We start from the raw sequence: 17,034 nt of genomic DNA, 5'->3' as shown, positions 1-17,034 counted from the left end.
GAATGAAAGGGCCTGGTGAACGCTGTCAAAACCCATGTGAGGCTTTAATTGAAGGAAAGCTCGCCGGCTTGTTTCTGCTGGGGTCCCCCAGGTCTCGTTACAGTCTGCACGACCTGTCAGGCTGCAGTGCACTAAATTACCTTCCTATGGAGAGCTCAGGAGGTTTCTTATGGAGCTACTGCATTTTAGGTGTGCGTGGTGGGGGGAGGAAGCATGATCAGGCACTTATGGGGACTGGGAAAACAGGGCTCCTGGGTTTTGTTTCCAGCTTGGCTACAAACTCCTTGTGTGATGCTTCAAGTCAGTTCAACTCCTTGCGCCTTCTTCATGGGCAAAGGAGGGATGTCTCACTTGGTAGCGGCTGGGGGATTAGTTAATGCCTGTAAGAGGCTGTAAGACCCTTGGTGGCTGGAACTGCGAGGAATAATGCAGAGAGCCCCTTTGCACTGTATGGTAGAGCCCCTTACCTGCATCCAAGGCAGAGACCGCCAGTTGTGCCACCTGTGCCATTGCTATGAAGAATGCAAAGCCCACACACAGCCCTCGGGCTGGGGAGGAGTCCACTGTGCTGGTGCCAGGAAGGAGGGAATAGGCATGGATGTGATGGAGAGTTGCTTGCTTTCCTTGGAGAGTGGGCCCTGACTGTGTGAAGCAGGACTAAGAACTGGGCCTTGCCCTCATTCCCAAGCAGCTCAGAGAACTAGGTTGCTGTGACACTGCTGAGATGCCCATTGCCACTGGAGCACATCCCTTTAACTGCAGCCATGGCTGGTGGGGCTCAGTCAGCGGTTCTCTGTCTTTTTAGACCTGAGGCCCCTTGCAATAGGCCTGGCAGATGCAGCTCTTAGTTTTCACTCCACTTGTGACTACAGAAAAAAGAATAGAGCAATTCCTTGGTTGCAAAGACCACTGCAGATCAGAATGTTTTTCTCGCTGTAGACTTAGTTGAAATCTGCTTTTATCATGGGAATCATGTTTGCACGGTGCTATCATTGCACAGTACCTTTGACAGGATCTTGAGGCATCCTGGTTGAAAATCACCGGGCTAAATCTACCCCCACCATGAGCACCCTATCCCGTAGGACGTTGATATGTGCAGCTCACTCCAGGTTGGCTGGAGGAACCCACTGTGCGTATCAATCTCTTTGGACAAGGCACCCAGGGGACGGCAGGACCTGCAGAGCTATCTCATGATAGTGCTAGAAGATAACAGTAAAAGCCAGCCGTTTTCTGTAGGACCCAAGCAAAGGCTATGGTCCATGCTCCCCCTGCTGCCCTTTGTAGACCGGACCGGGAAATCACTGAAGAGCGTGGCTTGTCTAACGGCTGCAAAGCCTCCTGGAATAGGCGGGTGACTCCGAGTGACCTGGCAGCCATCTCTGCTGGCACCTCTGCTCTGATCCTATTACAGGGAGATGAAATGATAATGAGGAGGCCATTGCTTGGGCCGTTTCTCGCAGGAAGCTCAGTTGGAATATTGATTGCCGCAGCATGGACCATTCACAGATGGAGGAGAAAATGAGGATCTATTCTCATCCAGCAACTGAGTGTTACTTTGGATGCTCGAGCCCTTCTGAACAGGGGCAGGCAGATGAAATATGGAGGTAATTATTAAGCATGCACCTGTCTGACTTTTTCATGTGCTTGGCAAGATGAGGTGTCAGATGAGAGTGCGACGTGTTAGGTTAGGAGGCAGTGCGGGGTCACATGTCTCCCCCCTCCAGCCAAAGCCACTCTCCTTGGCAGTCACACCGATGCAGCAAGGCCTGGATACACTGCAAAGGTCATTTCTATTGTGGTGGCTCTCCCTGCTGCAGGAGATGGGCGCTTCTGGCTCCTCCCTCTAGGATATTGGGGATGTGACTGATCAGTGGAATGGGAGGAAACAGATTAAAGAGTTTAAAAGGTCAGTGATTAAACCAAGCATTAAAATTACAAGCAAGTCCAGGCAGGTGCTCCCTTGGGATGCTGCAGAGACTGCGGCTCTACGAAGCATAACAAAAGCTTCCCAGGACTTTTCCTCACATCCCCATCTCCAGCAGTGGGATTGGTACCATGAAAAGGAGATCATTTCCCTTCGCATTCGCCACAGGCCTGTAGCTATCTCTCTCCTAAGATATTTATTCCAACCCTGTGACTTTTCCTGGAGAGAACAAAAGGAGCAGGAAATGCAGGCTCAACCCAACTAGATCAGGTCTTAAGCTCCTGGCTTGTTCTACAGCACCCTTCAGGCAGAGATGCCTTCGTGCTTTGCAGATTAAGGCCAGGTCCTGCAGCACTGAGGTGCTGATTTCATGGGGAGCAAGGCACCTAAATACCTGTAGGGGTGTGGGCCTTACAGCCTCATCCAAAGCCTACTAATGCAAAGCACTTATAAACACTTAGTGTGACCTCCTGAGTGCTGGTGCCCAGAAAAGCTTACCCATCGGACTCTGCGATGAGCAGGATTCCACCCAGTAAGTGTGCAGAGAGCTTGTGATATGGCTAATGCTATTTTTTTTGCACAGAAATACATCCTAGCTTGACTTAAAGACTTCAAACTGACTTCAAACCCACCCCATCCCTGTTCCAAGAGTAAATGACCTGCGACAGGTACAGCCTGCACCTTCTATTTACAACCCAGCTTGGAAGACGCCTCGTGACTGCAGTGGGGTTTGGTTCCAGCCTTGAAGGAGCTACCAATTGCTTTTGCTGCCAAAGGAATGGTATCATCTCTGGAGTCAAGTCCAGGGACCGTTTGCCATCTCACAACAACACTGATTAGATTTGACTGCACAGGGAACAGGTACCATGCCCTGTCATTGTGACGGAGGGGACTCAGGTGGGCACAGCGTAGTGAACTGACTTAAACACTGTTTAGCTGAGCAGTCTTGCTCTTGCAAAGAACTGCATCTCCTCACTGTTCTCCATCCTAGCCCCTCTCTCTTGTTTTTAAGCCCCAGTCTCTGCATTGTATCAGCTCTGCAAGGTGAGGCCCATGCTTTTTCTTTGAAGAGTTTTGCATACTGGCTTGGGATTTTCAAAGCTGACTAGGAGATTTAGGAACAACTCCTATGCATTTCAAGAGGTAACATGGGGCTCCCCCAACATGTTTTGAATAGGAAAAGGAGCTGGTTTTGAATAGCTCAGATAATAAGAATCAGTGAGCACGTCTACATGTGTGCATTTACTGTGTGGTAACCGAAGTTACTGTGCAGTAAATATGGTGACTTATGCATCATGCAGGTATCAAATTTATGCCTGATTAGTTACTGCACAGTAATGCACGTGTAAATGCCTTACTGCCCGGTAACACTGTGTGTGTGGACTGGCTTGGGACTAGCTTTAGTCCCAAGTCAGTCCACGCACACAGTGTTACCAGGACTAACTTTAGTCCCAAGTCAGGCAACACACAAGGTTAATGTGCTTTTATGCTTGCACGTGTAGACGCTGGTCTATTCCTGCTTACTGCACAGTAAATTGAAGCCGGTGTAAATGCATGTGTAGACACTCCCAGTAAGAACAAGGAGAGGTGGTGCAGATCACAAAGAGCCAGGCTGCTGGTTTTATGGCCCATATGAAAACCTGCTACTTTATAGCCACCCACGCATGGCCTCTGTATTCTAGCTGAGTGGGAAGTCTAAGTGGTACCTAAGGTTTGATACTGCACCACCTTGAGCCTTGAGTCATGCAGACCGAGTGTGCAATGCTGGTGAATCCATGCTGTTAGCACAGGTGTGACTGATGATACCCGAGGTCCAGAGTCAGGTCCCTGGAATTTTCCTGGGATGTTTTCCATCTGAGCCCACCCAGCCCTTTTTCATGTAAGACAGCAGCACCATGTGAAGGGCAGAGAACACTTTGGCAGGGGGCAGGAGCCCTGAGGAAGCCATTCACAAAACCTTTGGAAAAGGGAAGCGGAGAAGCAAATGGGTCACTGTCTAGAGTCACGTAGCAAGAGGCTGAGCCATGCATCAAACCCAAAGTCCTCAAGTCTGAACTGAATTGACTGAGCTCATTCATTGATCACAAGGCCCCAAAAACAGTGAGGTCGAGCAGACAGCATCTGCTGTTCCAAGCCAGTCCATGCAATTCTGGCTCATTGTGAGTGGCTTGGAATAGCATCCTTTTTGAAGGCCTGGATTAGATGAGAGTCCAGCTCAGGTAGGAGACTAGGGTAGGAGCAACCAGACCCATATGGGTAAAACTTGACTCTGCACAACTGGCCTCCCATGCACTGTTGTAGCTCAGCCCAGCCCAAACCTGCTTTGAAAGGTCTGAGGATCACATTCCTTTTCTTTTTTTCTCATTGCCTGGGATCTGGCCAGGAGGCTCAGAAAACCGGGTGTGAGAAGAACCCCGTGTTCCAGTGAGACCTTCCCTCTGGCTTCGCTTCAGAGAAGCATCCACATTTCAGCCCCAGCCCTAAGCCTACATCTTTGGCATTTCTCCATCTTAAATTAGGGGCTGGTTCACAGAATCATTCATTTATGTATTGTGGACAGCTGAGCAGTGTTTGCTAGCAGAGTAACTAGCTCTACAGCTTAGGGCAAAACTCAACTGAGTCTCACCCTTGGAAGGAAGGAAATGATGGATTCCCTTTAGGTTTAGGTTAAAAACAGAGGAGCCAGCAGAGATTATTCTTGCCTTAATTGCTTTCCCTGCACAAGCTTCCAGGGCTAAGTGTGGATGTGAGCGCGGGAGCCAAAGCAGATACTGGAGACTCTGCTCCATCGAAATGAGCTGCCCCCTCTGCTTTGATTGTTTAAATCAGTGTTATTTACTGGCTCCCAGGAAAGCCTGGGATAATGAAGTAGTCTGATTCCTCCAGCTGTTCCTCCATTACCCACCCACCATGCAGAGGTCTCCATATTCCCACCTGCCACAGTGAATGTGCAGCACAGTTAATGGATTATGGCTGGGTAAACAGTAACCCTACTCACAGCTGAATGTTTGAACTCCCTCAGTGCTGCACTGCGCTTGCTCCTTGCTGGGTAGGGGCGAAAATTGTCTGCACAGTTAATCAAGGCTGGAAGCTGGCTTTGCAGCCTCGGTGCTGCAGCAGTCCAGGGGACCCTAGGAGCAGAGCTGAGCGGGGGGTGGGGAGGGCAAGGGTTCCCTGGGGTGTCTGCTACCATGGAGCTGACTCTTCTGCTGTGTCACTTGCACCCACCCCAGAGGCTTCCCTACTAGGGCCAATTAGCAGCAGGGCAGCTCCAAGCACAGCCTGGCTCAGTCCTCTGCAAGGGGATACAGGTCCAGGCTGGAGGAAGGTAGCTCTAGCAACATAGCCAGGGTGCAGGGGGGTGGAGGGGCAGCAAATCCCCTCTTGTGGCACCTGTAGTCCAGGCTCACCCAAGCACAGCCCCTAAGGGTGCTGCAGCAGTGCCAAGGTGCCCCTGGGTGCTAAGAAGATGGGGTGGCCCTGGCCTAGTCTGCACCCAGAGCCCAGCTGCCTCCTCCGATGGGCATGCTGGGCCACCCTGCTTGGAATCAGCTTAGAGCAGGGAAGCATCCTGTGTGCTATTGCAGAGTCCCCGGTGGCACTTGCCTAGTCCCCTTGAATACATTATCTGCCTACGCTGCAGACTTTAGTGTCTTTTCTCCCACAGTTCCCCCTTAGGGCAGTGCTTCTACCCCCATGTTACAGGTGGGAAAACTGAAGCTCAGAGGGGCTTGGGGCTCAATGTTCACCTGGTGCGTTGTTCAAGGTTTGGTGCATGAATGACTAAAAAATATCTGCAGCACCAGGGGAATAAATACACGACAGGGTGAAATGGGATAGAAACCTTGTGGGAAGCTGCCAACACCTTTACTTCATTCTCCTTGGCCATTAAACTCCTTTTATTTATTTGATATATACAATTAACATACTCTATATACAGCACGTACCCATGGTGTTCTCTTTATTTACTGGTAGGCTTCTTGTACCTAAATATCCTATTGCTTTTAGGATATCCAGTACAGAAACACACACAGACACACACACTCACCCCACATTAAACCTCCATTTTGCCACATATTACGAAGAAATATCCAGACAGGATAAGACAGGTAAAGGAACCGTCTCCAAAGAAATGGCTCATCAGCATTAATACATCAGTTATATTCCCCAGAGGTGAGATGGGGGCAGGTTGGACACTGCACATTTGAAGGGCCTGAGTGTGATGGCTGCACCCAGCCTGCTTCCTAGTGAGTTTAAGATCACACCGAATGTCCTTGAGTCTGACACCACCTGCTATTTTTGGGAGTCTGGGCTTGGATTGTGAGAGATGATCTAGAAGAGTGACCAACTGGCATGTGCTTTTATAGCAGGAAACATAAATTAGAGGTGTGGAAAATGAATTAAGTCACGTAGGTCAGGGATGGTGACCCAGAGTGGTAGACATGTCACATATTAGCTCCATACCTTCCCCAAGTGCCACTTCAATTCCCTTCCCCTGCCTGACATGTTGCTCTGCTTTTTAACTCCTGCTCTGTGCTCCCTGCCCAATGTTCTATCTGCTTCCTACACGGAGCCCCATGCCTGATCTCCTGCTCTGCTTTCTGCCTCCCTCCCTATCTGCTGCTGTGTTGCCTGTCCCCTCCCTGCTCTGCTGTGTGCCACACGTGGAGTCTGCTCGTGATGCAGATTGGCAACCCCTGACCTAGGTTATGATCAATTTTGGGACTGAGCAGTTAGCACGGCTGCAGAGGGAGCTCACACTGCACTGCTCATTTAACGTTTAATCTACAACAGGAATAGATAAGGGATGATGGTTGGGCAGAGCAGCAACAAACTGGCCTAATTTAGGAAGCACCTGAAAAAAATCCAGGACAGTTCCTTTTGCCTGTCTGCCCGCGTCTCCCCTGAGGACAGGACTAGGCTTTATGATATAATTAATGAACTATTCAGCCTGGCTTTGAACAGCTGCTGCACCTGATGGACCAAGGGAGGCTGTGGAGGCTGGATCTCTTAGCTCTGGAAGTCTTGAGCTCAGTCCCTCGACTATGGTGGGGAAAGAAAAGAAATGCCTCGTGACCCCCCTATTCAAAGTTCAAAGCAGGAACAAAGTCTGAAGCTTGGCATCAGCTTAGAAGCACGGGATTTGCAACAGTGCCTTTACTCAGACGTGGTAAGGAGAAGCGGGCTCACATACGCCTCCTCTCCTTGGGCAGAGAGCCTCTGTTCCTGAGTGCTTGATGGTCCATTAGGAGGGGGCAGCCACAACCAGTGACCTCCCAGTGGGACTGGGTGGATTAATGTGACTAACCCAAGGCACTCAGATCCTTCCCTCTTCTTTGCCTTGTCTTGACTACTTCCATCCTCCTCTGAACCTTTGGTTGTCCCTTGTGCTGCCCCCAGCCTATGTTTTGAAGACCCTTTCCACCCCAACAGGGAAAAAAGGGCCTGAGCCTCTCAGTCAGTGAACAAGGGAGCAGCTGGGGAAATGGAGGGTAAAGAAGTGGGTGATATTTCCTTCCTGTTCCTTATTCCTACCAGGTCTCATTGCCTTCTAGACAGCCCCTCTCCCACGTACTTGGACAATGGACATCTCCTTTCTCAATCTCCATCCTGCTCACTTTTTGCAGTACGTTCTGCTGCGGTGGACACAGCAGAAGGGCTCTCCAACCCTTTGTCTTTGCCCTGGTCACCCCTGAGGGCTGTGTTACCTACCTGAGAATGCTATTTATGCCTACAGAATTAAATTAAAGCAAATTTTTTTGCAAAAATCTAGTTGGTCTAATAAAAGATATCACCTCTACCATAAGTTCTGATTCATTTATGCCCACAGCTGTTCAGTATCTTCCCTTCCTTCCGGGTCTTTGGTGTTCCTCCAGCACAGCCTCAAACCTCTCCTAATTGGAGACCACTCCTTGCTCCAGCCCCTTGATGTGCTGTTTCTGCAGCCCCAATCCATGCAGCATAAAAGAGCTAAATACTACCTTCCCCTTCAGGCCACCTATGGCCCTGCACTTTAGCTGTCTGAATGGTGCCAAGTCCTTCTGCACCCATGGCACTTCACAGCCCCGATGCGTCGGGGACTGGGAGACCTGAGGCAGTGAAGTCAGTAAGCATGAGGCTCTAGAGACCCTTCTCTGCTTCCCTGAAAGGCACCCTTGGAATAAACACAGTGACTTTTAGCAGTGAAATCCAAGAGGCTAAGCTCCCTGCCATGATCCCGGCCATTCCCGAGAAGGCTCAGCTCTGCTGAGCAGCTGCCCTGCTAGGCTCACTTGGATGCAGTCCTGATTTCTCAGCCTGAGCCTGGCCAGGGTTTAATAACCAATGTGAAATCTGCTACCAAGGACCTGTTTAGATGGACCCTCTGTCCTTCCCAGCACCTCTCCCCTGTCTCACACAGATTTTCCCGACAACAGAAACCCCTATTTCTTTTGCTATCTTCAGTGCTGCCAACTCCCACTTTCTAGCCAGGGAGGACACAGATCCTCTTTGAGCATGGCTGGTGTGTGTGTGCAGCTACTTAAAGAATCACAGAAGATAGCATGGCTATGCAAGAGATGTCCTTGGAAAGAAAGCATTCGCTGAGCCTGATTCTTCTCAGTGCAGCTACATAATGCCTGTAACATCAGCAGATGAAATGGCAGGTTTCACTGGAAGGATCCTGCTTCCCAGAACAGTCTACTCCAGCTTGCCAGTGCGTCCAGTGCAGATGTGGTACTGGGATCCAGGCTGCTAGCAGTCTTCTTGCTAAGAACGGGGTACAGGGAGAAACTTCTCTTGGGATCTTCCTTACCTGCCCATGGAGGGGTATCTCTGGCTGTGCATGCATTTAGGTTCTTGGCTCCTTTTCCACAGCCTGCCGTCTGAAATAGCGGATGGCGGAGAGGGTACCGAAGCTGGCCAGGAACGCTGCAAAAGTCCCCACATTGGCAAAGTGAATTCAGAAGCTTTTCCCAAAACCCTCGGTTAAGAATTTCTTACAGCAAACTTGTTTCCAAACCAGAGTTTCAGACCACGGGCATCTGCATGTTGTGCTTTCTCTGCCCCACAGCAGCCATCATTTCTGTCTGGTTGTGTCTTAGGGTCATAGCTATTTACTCATTACTCTTCATTGTGATGGTATTTTCAGCGGCAGATTGCAGGGCAACAAGTTCACTGATCCTCCTAAACTCTATTTGTGGTAGGCAAAAATACCCCTTCGGGGGAATAGGAAGAAGAGAACAGGGGGCAATGACTTCTTTGAGGTCATTGCTGACTTACATGGGCACATAGGAGAAGCAGGAGTGCGGGGGCTGAGGGGTAGACACCACCCCTATAGAGTTAATGACAAAGGAGAGCCAAGAATGAAATAGCTAGCCTTGCCTAGCCATTTGCTCCCAGCCTCAGCTGAAGGGCTGGGTTTGCTTTGAACAAATGGCAAGAGGACAAAAGGCTCATTTGTAGGAGATGAGTGTAATTCTGATTTCAGGTATGCTGGCGAAAGATGGGATTATTGTCCATGCTGTGTTTACCCTGTAGCACTCGAGCACTGGGTGACGAGTAAGGCTAAGAGCTTAGCAGAACCTAGAAAAGGGACTGTGTATTTATATTTAAAAAATAAATAACACTGTGCACAGTTAGTCTAGGAAAGATAAACATCTATGAGGGAACAGAAACCCTTATACTTCAGGACATAAGCCAACTATTAGCTGTGGGGTGTCTTTTTGGGCAGGCTATTCCTTAATCCTCCTGTTTTCTCCAAACTCCATTAAAGTCAACAGGCGTGATGTGTGGAGGACAGAGAAAAGGGAATAGGGGTAGGGGGATGGGGTAATTGAAATAAGAATTGGGCGGGTTATATTTCTATTGGTGTTAGAGATTATTAGAAGCCATCGGTGATCGTTTTGGGGGAACAGGAAGGTGACCGAAGGGTGAATTAGGGAGAGACCGCTCATAGGCTGTATGCTTGTATTTTATATTCTGACACTGTCAAAGCCGCATCCACAAGTCTCTGCCCCAACTGCTTTTCCCCTCCTACACGGGCACTGTACATACCAGTCTTCCAGGCATCTGGAGCCTGCAGGTTGGAGGTCTTCATGGCCCAGGATGCAAAGGCAACGAAGAGCAGGCACATGTCCTTCTGCGTTAGTGCTAACTGAGGATGGGGCCTTGCTGCAGAGACAACAACACACACAGTCATGAAGCCGATATGAAATACTGGTGGTTGTACTCTCCATCAGCCAGGGCAGGCGAGAGTCTTTCTGGCATGCTGGGGCTTTTAAATTCATCTTCATTTCTTTTACCCCCTCTCCTCTGACTAAGGCTTTCAAAAGGCAAGGGAGCTGCATGGATCTTTTTCTCTCCTCCGCGGTTTGGTTGTGGTCATGTTTATGGGGAAGAGGGGAGACCTAATCTGAGGTTATTTCATGTTGAGGAAATTGGTCCTTGTAATCTTTCATTTCATCCAGTTGTTTGTTTGTTTTAAAGGCCTTGTGACAAATGGACTTGGGAGCTTGCAAGCAGCTTCCAATCAGTTCATTGAATCATAGAAGATGAGGGTTGGGAGGGATCTCAAGAGGTCACGTCTAGTCCAGCCCCTACTCGAAGCAGGACCAGCCCTAACTAGATCAGTTCAGAGAAGGGAACCAGCTGTGGGCTAACAGAGTCACAGATGTGTCTGTCTGAGGTCCTTGCCCAGTCCCCTTTAATACATTATCCAGCTGCCCCACAACTCCCCCCTTAGGGCAGTGCACCCCCCCCATTTTACAGGTGGGAAAACTGAGGCTCAGAGAAGCTAAGTGACATGTCCAGGATGTCACAAGCAGTCTGTGACATGCATCCTAGCCTCCACCAAGTGCCTTAACATTGGGCCACCCACTTGGGAAGGAGATGGCCCAGTGAAGAGAGCTGGAGCTGGGGAGTGATGTACAGCTCAAAGCAAGTCTTTCAGAGCTGGTTTCACCATCTATGAAATAGGGTAGCAGTGATTCAGCTTTGTAAAGCTCTTTGAGATCAGTGGATGAACCACATCCTGCAAGAGCTAAGCCTTGTTGCTGTTAATTTTGTGAGAAACACGGCTCCCCCAGGGCCATTTCCGCTCCCTAAGTGCTCTCCAGGGCTTTCAGTAAGGGTCTCTGAGACTCTCCCTCCACTTCACCTCTGCTGGAGGCCCAATCTAGCAACCTTCAAGGGGCTGTCACCAGCCGGCTTATTTTTGTGAGCTTGTTTATTTGATCAGGCCTTGAATTGAAGGAGGTTTATTAATTAGTTACCACCAAGATTAAGGGTCCCCCCCCCCCCCTTCTTGTTCTCTGTGCAAATAAAGAGGAAGCAACTTTGCTGAGTCACTAAGTGATGGGACTCAGTATTAAGTACGAGGCGCCAAGGCTCTAAGCCGGGTATATGCTTTTAAATAAACAAGATTGCAGTCCGAACGGTTCATATTTCCTCTCCTTTTATTTCCGTCCCCTCTCTCCTTCACCTGCCTGCCTTAATAAGCAAGGCCTGAGTCACCTCTGAGGAGGGAGCTTATTAAATTAATGCTAGTTCTCACATCTTCCTCATCTGTTCCAGCTAAAAAGCCTGCACATCTTTCCCATTGGGAGCTGGGGGAAGGGCCCAGTTTGCCTTTTATTTCCCTGCTAGCGCTGTACCCATTAACAACCCCGTCTGGCCAGCTAGACAATAGATTAGCATCGCCCTGTCTCAGGGGTGCGTGTCCTTTGTATACAAGCCTTTCCGGCTGCTGCTATCTATATATAGAAAATTTGGGCTGCAAGGGACTTCAGGAGGTCACATCTAGTCCAACCCCCTGCTTAAAGCAAGACTGGCCCCAACTAGATCATGCCAGCCAAGGCTTTATCTATCCAGGTCTTAAAAACCTTCAAGGTTGGAGACTCCACAACTTCTCTAGATAACCTGTTTCAGTGCTTTACTAGCTAGTGAGAAAATTTTTCCTAATATCTAATATCTAACCTAAACTTCCCTTGCTGCAACCTGAGATCATTGCTCCTTGTTTTGTCAGCAAAACCCCGGCTACGTGGTTCTCTGGTTTGGGCTACAGTATTGTCATGTGGAAAATTGGGATGAGGAACACCCCTGAAGCCAGTCCAGGGTTGAGTTTATTACCCAGGCTTGAACTAGCAGGGTTCAAGTCTGGGTTTCTCAGCCTGTGTGAGAAAGGTGAAGTCTCATCCCCATCCTAAATTGCTACGTGGTTGGTGTGGGGAGGGCTCAGCCTCAGTCCCTGTGTGTGTGTGTTGTCAAGTGAGGCATCACAAGACGGCACTGTTACACACGGTCTTCCAAGCTCGCTGTCTTTTATGAGAAGGTGTTTGCTGCCTCGTGGTGGGGTTGATACAGTAGGTGCTGTGCAGAGAGGGCCGTGTGAGTGCAAGCAGCTTGTTCTTTGCTTTGGGCTTTGATAGGCATCTGCTTTGGAGGCAGGGCAGATCCCTGGCTACTGGGCCTTGGGGCTGGGCTAAGATTCATGGGAGAAGGTGTTGTCCGCATGAAGCTTGTGACCATCTCTGCTTCAGGACTGGTGTATTTGCATAAATCCAGAAAATTACTCACAGAATATACCGAGGCTTGATATCACGGGATTGCAGGAAAGTAGGGATGGAAGGGACTTCACAAGGTCATCTAGTCCAGCCCCCTGCTTGAAGCAAAGTCATCCCTGACAAAACCATCCCAGCCAAGCGTCTGTCTAACCTACTCCTGAAAAACTTCTCTAGGTGGCCTGTTCCAATGCTTGACTGCCCTTGCAGTCAGAAAATTCCTCCTAATTCCCAACCTAAATTTACTCTGTTCTGGTATGAGGCCATTGCTTCTAGTCCGGTCATCACCATCCTTTTTATAAGTGCCCTTTGGGTATTTGAAGACTTATCAAATCTCCCCTCAGATATCACTGATTGTCTTCCATTGGGAAGCAAACTTGCAAGGCCAAGGCTTGCTCTGCAAAGGGGCAACACTGCTGTCAGCAGAAGAGGAAACCCAACAAAGCAGCCTGGTGTTGCAGCACTAATGGCATTAAATTGTGTTTAGCAGTGAGGAACCAAATGCAAAATCCAACCACGGCAGGAAAACGTGGCGACAGCTTGGTTTAAACCCAGCTGCACGTAACCAAGTTGTGTTTTAAGGAGGCTGAGGGACTTTTGGCTATAAGGGTACCCTCCAACATGGCTGAAATTAAAGCGAGGATGGGACTTTTGACCAACTCAGGGCTGGCACAGCCCGGTTAGTGTGAGTCGTGCAAAATGAGGGGGGCACTGGCACTACCTCTGTGAAGCAGCACCTGGAAATTTAGGGTAATGATGATGATTTGGAGGGAATGGGCATGTGGGGCTGGGTCTCAGCAATGGAGAAATGAGCACAGGACAAACTGATGGAGAAGGCGGTGCTCATTCTGGACAAGAAGCCCAGGGCAGTGGAGGTGAGGAGGCACGCTGGGCGTAGGCAGAGACACCGAGGAGCTCATGGGCAAGGGGCACTGGGCATGGTTGTGGGGCAGGACCCTGTGGGACACTGTGAGGTTTGCTTCCATGTGTAGCCAACCCGCCTGTGTGCAGAAAGGGGCACCCCTAGCCCAGGCATAGGGCAGGGGGAAGGGACATGCATATGCACAAGAATCAGGCATTTACCTGCAAGATCAAGGGCCTTCTCCAGCTCCTCTGGCATAACCTGGCCTCTCCTCAGCAGCTGCAGTGGGAGCAGGGGCAAATTTTCCTGGGAGCTTCTCTCTGCTGGAGCCCTGGGGTCAGGGGGCCAGCCTCTGACCAGGTGCACCGGCTTCCCCAGGAAGGATTTCAAAGCCCCGATGGCTTTTCTCACCTTGGAGTCTGACGCACGCAGGGACATCCCCTTCCAGCTCTTCGTTTCCCCAGCTTCATTGGCAAAGAAATGTTCATAAGCCTCAGGGACGGAGAAGACTGGGGCCTCCCCTGAGGCTTCCCCTGGGTCCCCCTCATCATCATGGGGTGATGCTTGGTCCCAGTTGATGCACCGCGCTGACTCCGAGGCTTCATCTTTGCTTTCCCACCCGCTGCTCCCGCTTCTGTCGGGGTCGGCGAAGAAGTACTCATACATCTCTGGCCCGTACATCTCGGGCACTGGCAGCTCCTGCTCCGAGGAGGCCGTGGGCATCCCCTCCCCTTCCTCGCCCCAGTGGTAATCCCCCCTCTCCTGGCCCTCCACGTCGCAGAAGAAGTAGTCATAAATCTCCGGCCAGGTCAGGGCAGGCGCATTGCTCTCCCCAGAGTCCTCGGTTGCTGGACAAGGCACATGCTCCTCTCTCTCCATGACGGCACCCGAGGGCTCACTTTCACCAACTTCCAGCCCTGCAGCTTGTGCTGGCCTCCTGGGCCTCACTGACTTCAGTCCTGCTGCAGGCTGCACTGCAGACTGTGCTGCCCGCTGCACCCCCTGCCCCAAACCCTGCATTTCTACCCTCGCGACACCATGGAGCAGGATCCTGCCTGTCCCTGCTTCCTCCTGGCTCCCAGGACCTGGTGTGTTCACCACCTCCTCCCCCTTTGTCTCTGGAAGTGGGACCGAGGGGGTTAAACCATCCTTGGTGGGACCCAGGCTGCCCTGTGCCTCGGTGCCAGAAGGCTCCTGGAGCAATGGTGTCGCCTCGGCTACAGATGCTGCAAGGTGCTCATGGCTCTTTCCCTGCCTCGCTGGCCCTCGGAGATGTACGACCTCCTGGGAGTTGCTGGAGGACGGTGCATCAGGCCAGGCTCCCCCATGATCCAGACACTCCTCGGATGCTCTGGAGCACGTTGGCACTGGGGTGTCTGCGGCTGGGCTCTGGGGCATGTCGCTGTGCGGGTCCCATCGTGTGGACTCTGAGCAGAGGGGCCTGCTAGTGGTTTCTCCGCCTGGTGTGTCCGTGACCCATGCCAGGGGGCTCAGGTCTGCCATGTGAACAGGCTGCTGGGGCTTTGCCACCCCAGCATGGATGTGGGGCTGTTCTCCCTCTGGGACGTGGGTGGCCCCCCGAGGCAGGTCCCTCGGTGCCTCTGCAGCCTGACCCCTCCTTGCAGCTTCTTCCCCTGCTGCTGGCAGAGCTGCTGCCCCTTCGCCTTCTGCCGCCTGGCTCGAAGCCTCATGAGGGATGCCTTGGGGCTGGAGCAGCTGTAAGGCAACATGGTTATCTGCGCCAGGAGCTTCAGCTCCGGTAGGAGAGAGGAGCTGGCTTTCCTGGGCCCTCGGCATGGACACAGCGTGCTGGGGGCACCCGGGCTGGTTGCTTTCCCACAGAAACCTGCTGACCGAGCCCAGATCCGTCTCGTCCTCACTGCCTGACAAAACCTCCTCTGGGGCCAAATGCCCATGGACAGGCTGGGAGGGGAGGGCCTCTCTGGTGTCCCCGCATGGGGGGTGGCTTCCTCTGCCCGGCAGAGGCGTACAGCACACCCTTATAGTGACCTGCTTGCTTGTGCCAGCTCCGCAGTCTGCGCTGGGCACAGTGTCCCCTTGCTCAATGTCACTGAGCCCTGGATCGTCCGCCGTGGCCAGGGCAGCCTGGATTAAGCTGCATTCTTCGGAGGCCAAGTAGAATTCTGCCCAGTCCCTGTCATTCAGCTGGATGCTGTACTCGAAATTCTCCATCTCTGCCGTGACAAAGCAACAGGGCAGTAGTGAGACCGGGGGCACCGGCAGGGAAGGGAGAGGCCGAGGTGCTGCTCAGCCCATCTCTGAGCTCTTGGTGTGTTCAGTGAATCCCGTCTGCTTGGGTCCCTGCACTGCTGTCATCCGCATTCACTTCCAGTTGAAGTCAGAGCAGGGGAGGACATCTCTGGGCATAGTCAGCAGGGCAGGCGTGTCTTATACAGACACCTCAGTCCATCCAAAAGCAGGGCAGGGCCACTTGGGACACCCCTACGCCTGTCTCCTATATGCACTAGACAGGTGCCTTCTACTTGCACATCCGAATGGGGGACAAGTCGCTTTAGCAGTGGCACATGCCGCAATGAGCTACTGCCAAACAGACTTGAAGAAGCACTTTCTTGGTTAGTCTCTTAAATGGCATTGTGGCAGCTGAGGATTTCTCCTGCTGCACCTGAGTTAGGCTGGGGGGGCACCTTGCGGAGAGGAGAGATGCCCGGCCAGACGCTGGGGGCATGCAGAGATTAATCTGCTTTGCGTCTAGCTTGGGTCTCTCGGTTCCTTCCACTGGGCAGCACATTGATTACACCTGATCTGCTGTCCGTCCAGGATCAGCCTCTGCTACTGAACCTGGTGCTGATGGTACCTGCTACTCTCCCCCCTGCACATTGTAAGCCAACTAGAACTTCTCAGCACTTCCCCTCAACCTCCATTTACACCATGGGAGATCTGGCCCCTGGAGCTGCCTGCATCTTCCTGCTTGGCACGACAAGGTGCCAAAAACGTGACTCCAAACACAGCTCGACCAGCAGAGGCTTTGCAAAACCACAAGTCGCCTCCCCAGTCCTGCCCTGATCCTTTGTCAAGCCTTTCGCACCAAGCCTCTGGGAAATCTGGCCGGGCGGGCGTGAGGAAGCAGCAGCCGGGATGCAGAGCCTGCAGACCGTCCTACCTTGGAAGCGATTGATGCTGAGGACTGGGCCACGCAGAGAGCAGTGCAGCAAAGTCCCCCCGGCACGACACGGTGCTGTCCTCTAGATGAGGGCATGGTGAGCCAAGCTTTCAGTGAGGCCCCATTCACAGGCCCAAAATAGCCTCCCCCCCCCGCCTGTCATATGAACCGCTCTAAATGCACAGGGCACCAGGAGGGCAGCGCCATAAATAGAAGGTGGGCGAGAGGTTGGGGGCTTGCCAGCCAATGGGTTTCCATCTCTTCCCCTTGTTTTCCTGCTGACCTGTGGGGCTCATTTCAGCTCTGGATTTGGAGCATGGCTGGGATGATGGGCAGTGGGCCAGGAGGGGGTGGATGCAAGGTCCGGGAGAGAGCTTGCTGCCCCAAGCTCCACACAGAAGCCCCAGAACACGGATAGGAGTTTCCCAGGATGCCAACCCCTGCCCTGTAAAGCAACAGGCAGCAGCTGGGCACCTGTCTGAGGCAACCAGCGCAGTGAGTTGTTAAGAGGAGACATTTCTAGGAGAGCTGTCACGGAGCCTTCCTGCTCTGGGGTGTAATGTCCCCA

The 17,034-nt window shown here is 51.8% G+C and overlaps 1 protein-coding gene across 1 annotated transcript; it reads right to left on the bottom strand.

The window, feature by feature from the left end:
- Positions 1 to 5,805: 5,805 nt before the first annotated feature.
- On the bottom strand, positions 5,806 to 16,533 carry PERM1 (PPARGC1 and ESRR induced regulator, muscle 1). The gene is made up of 3 exons (XM_059716724.1): positions 13,546 to 16,533; positions 9,959 to 10,132; positions 5,806 to 8,833 (listed from the first exon to the last, which is right to left on the bottom strand). The coding sequence occupies exons 1-3, from the start codon at positions 15,515 to 15,517 to the stop codon at positions 8,754 to 8,756; spliced, it is 2,226 nt and encodes a 741-aa protein (XP_059572707.1). The 5' UTR covers positions 15,518 to 16,533; the 3' UTR covers positions 5,806 to 8,753.
- Positions 16,534 to 17,034: the final 501 nt, after the last annotated feature.

The sequence above is a fragment of the Alligator mississippiensis genome, chromosome 13, assembly GCF_030867095.1.
Source record: "Alligator mississippiensis isolate rAllMis1 chromosome 13, rAllMis1, whole genome shotgun sequence".
In the NCBI taxonomy this organism is placed as follows: Eukaryota; Metazoa; Chordata; order Crocodylia; family Alligatoridae; genus Alligator; species Alligator mississippiensis.
This window is presented reverse-complemented; position numbering and strand designations above follow the sequence as displayed.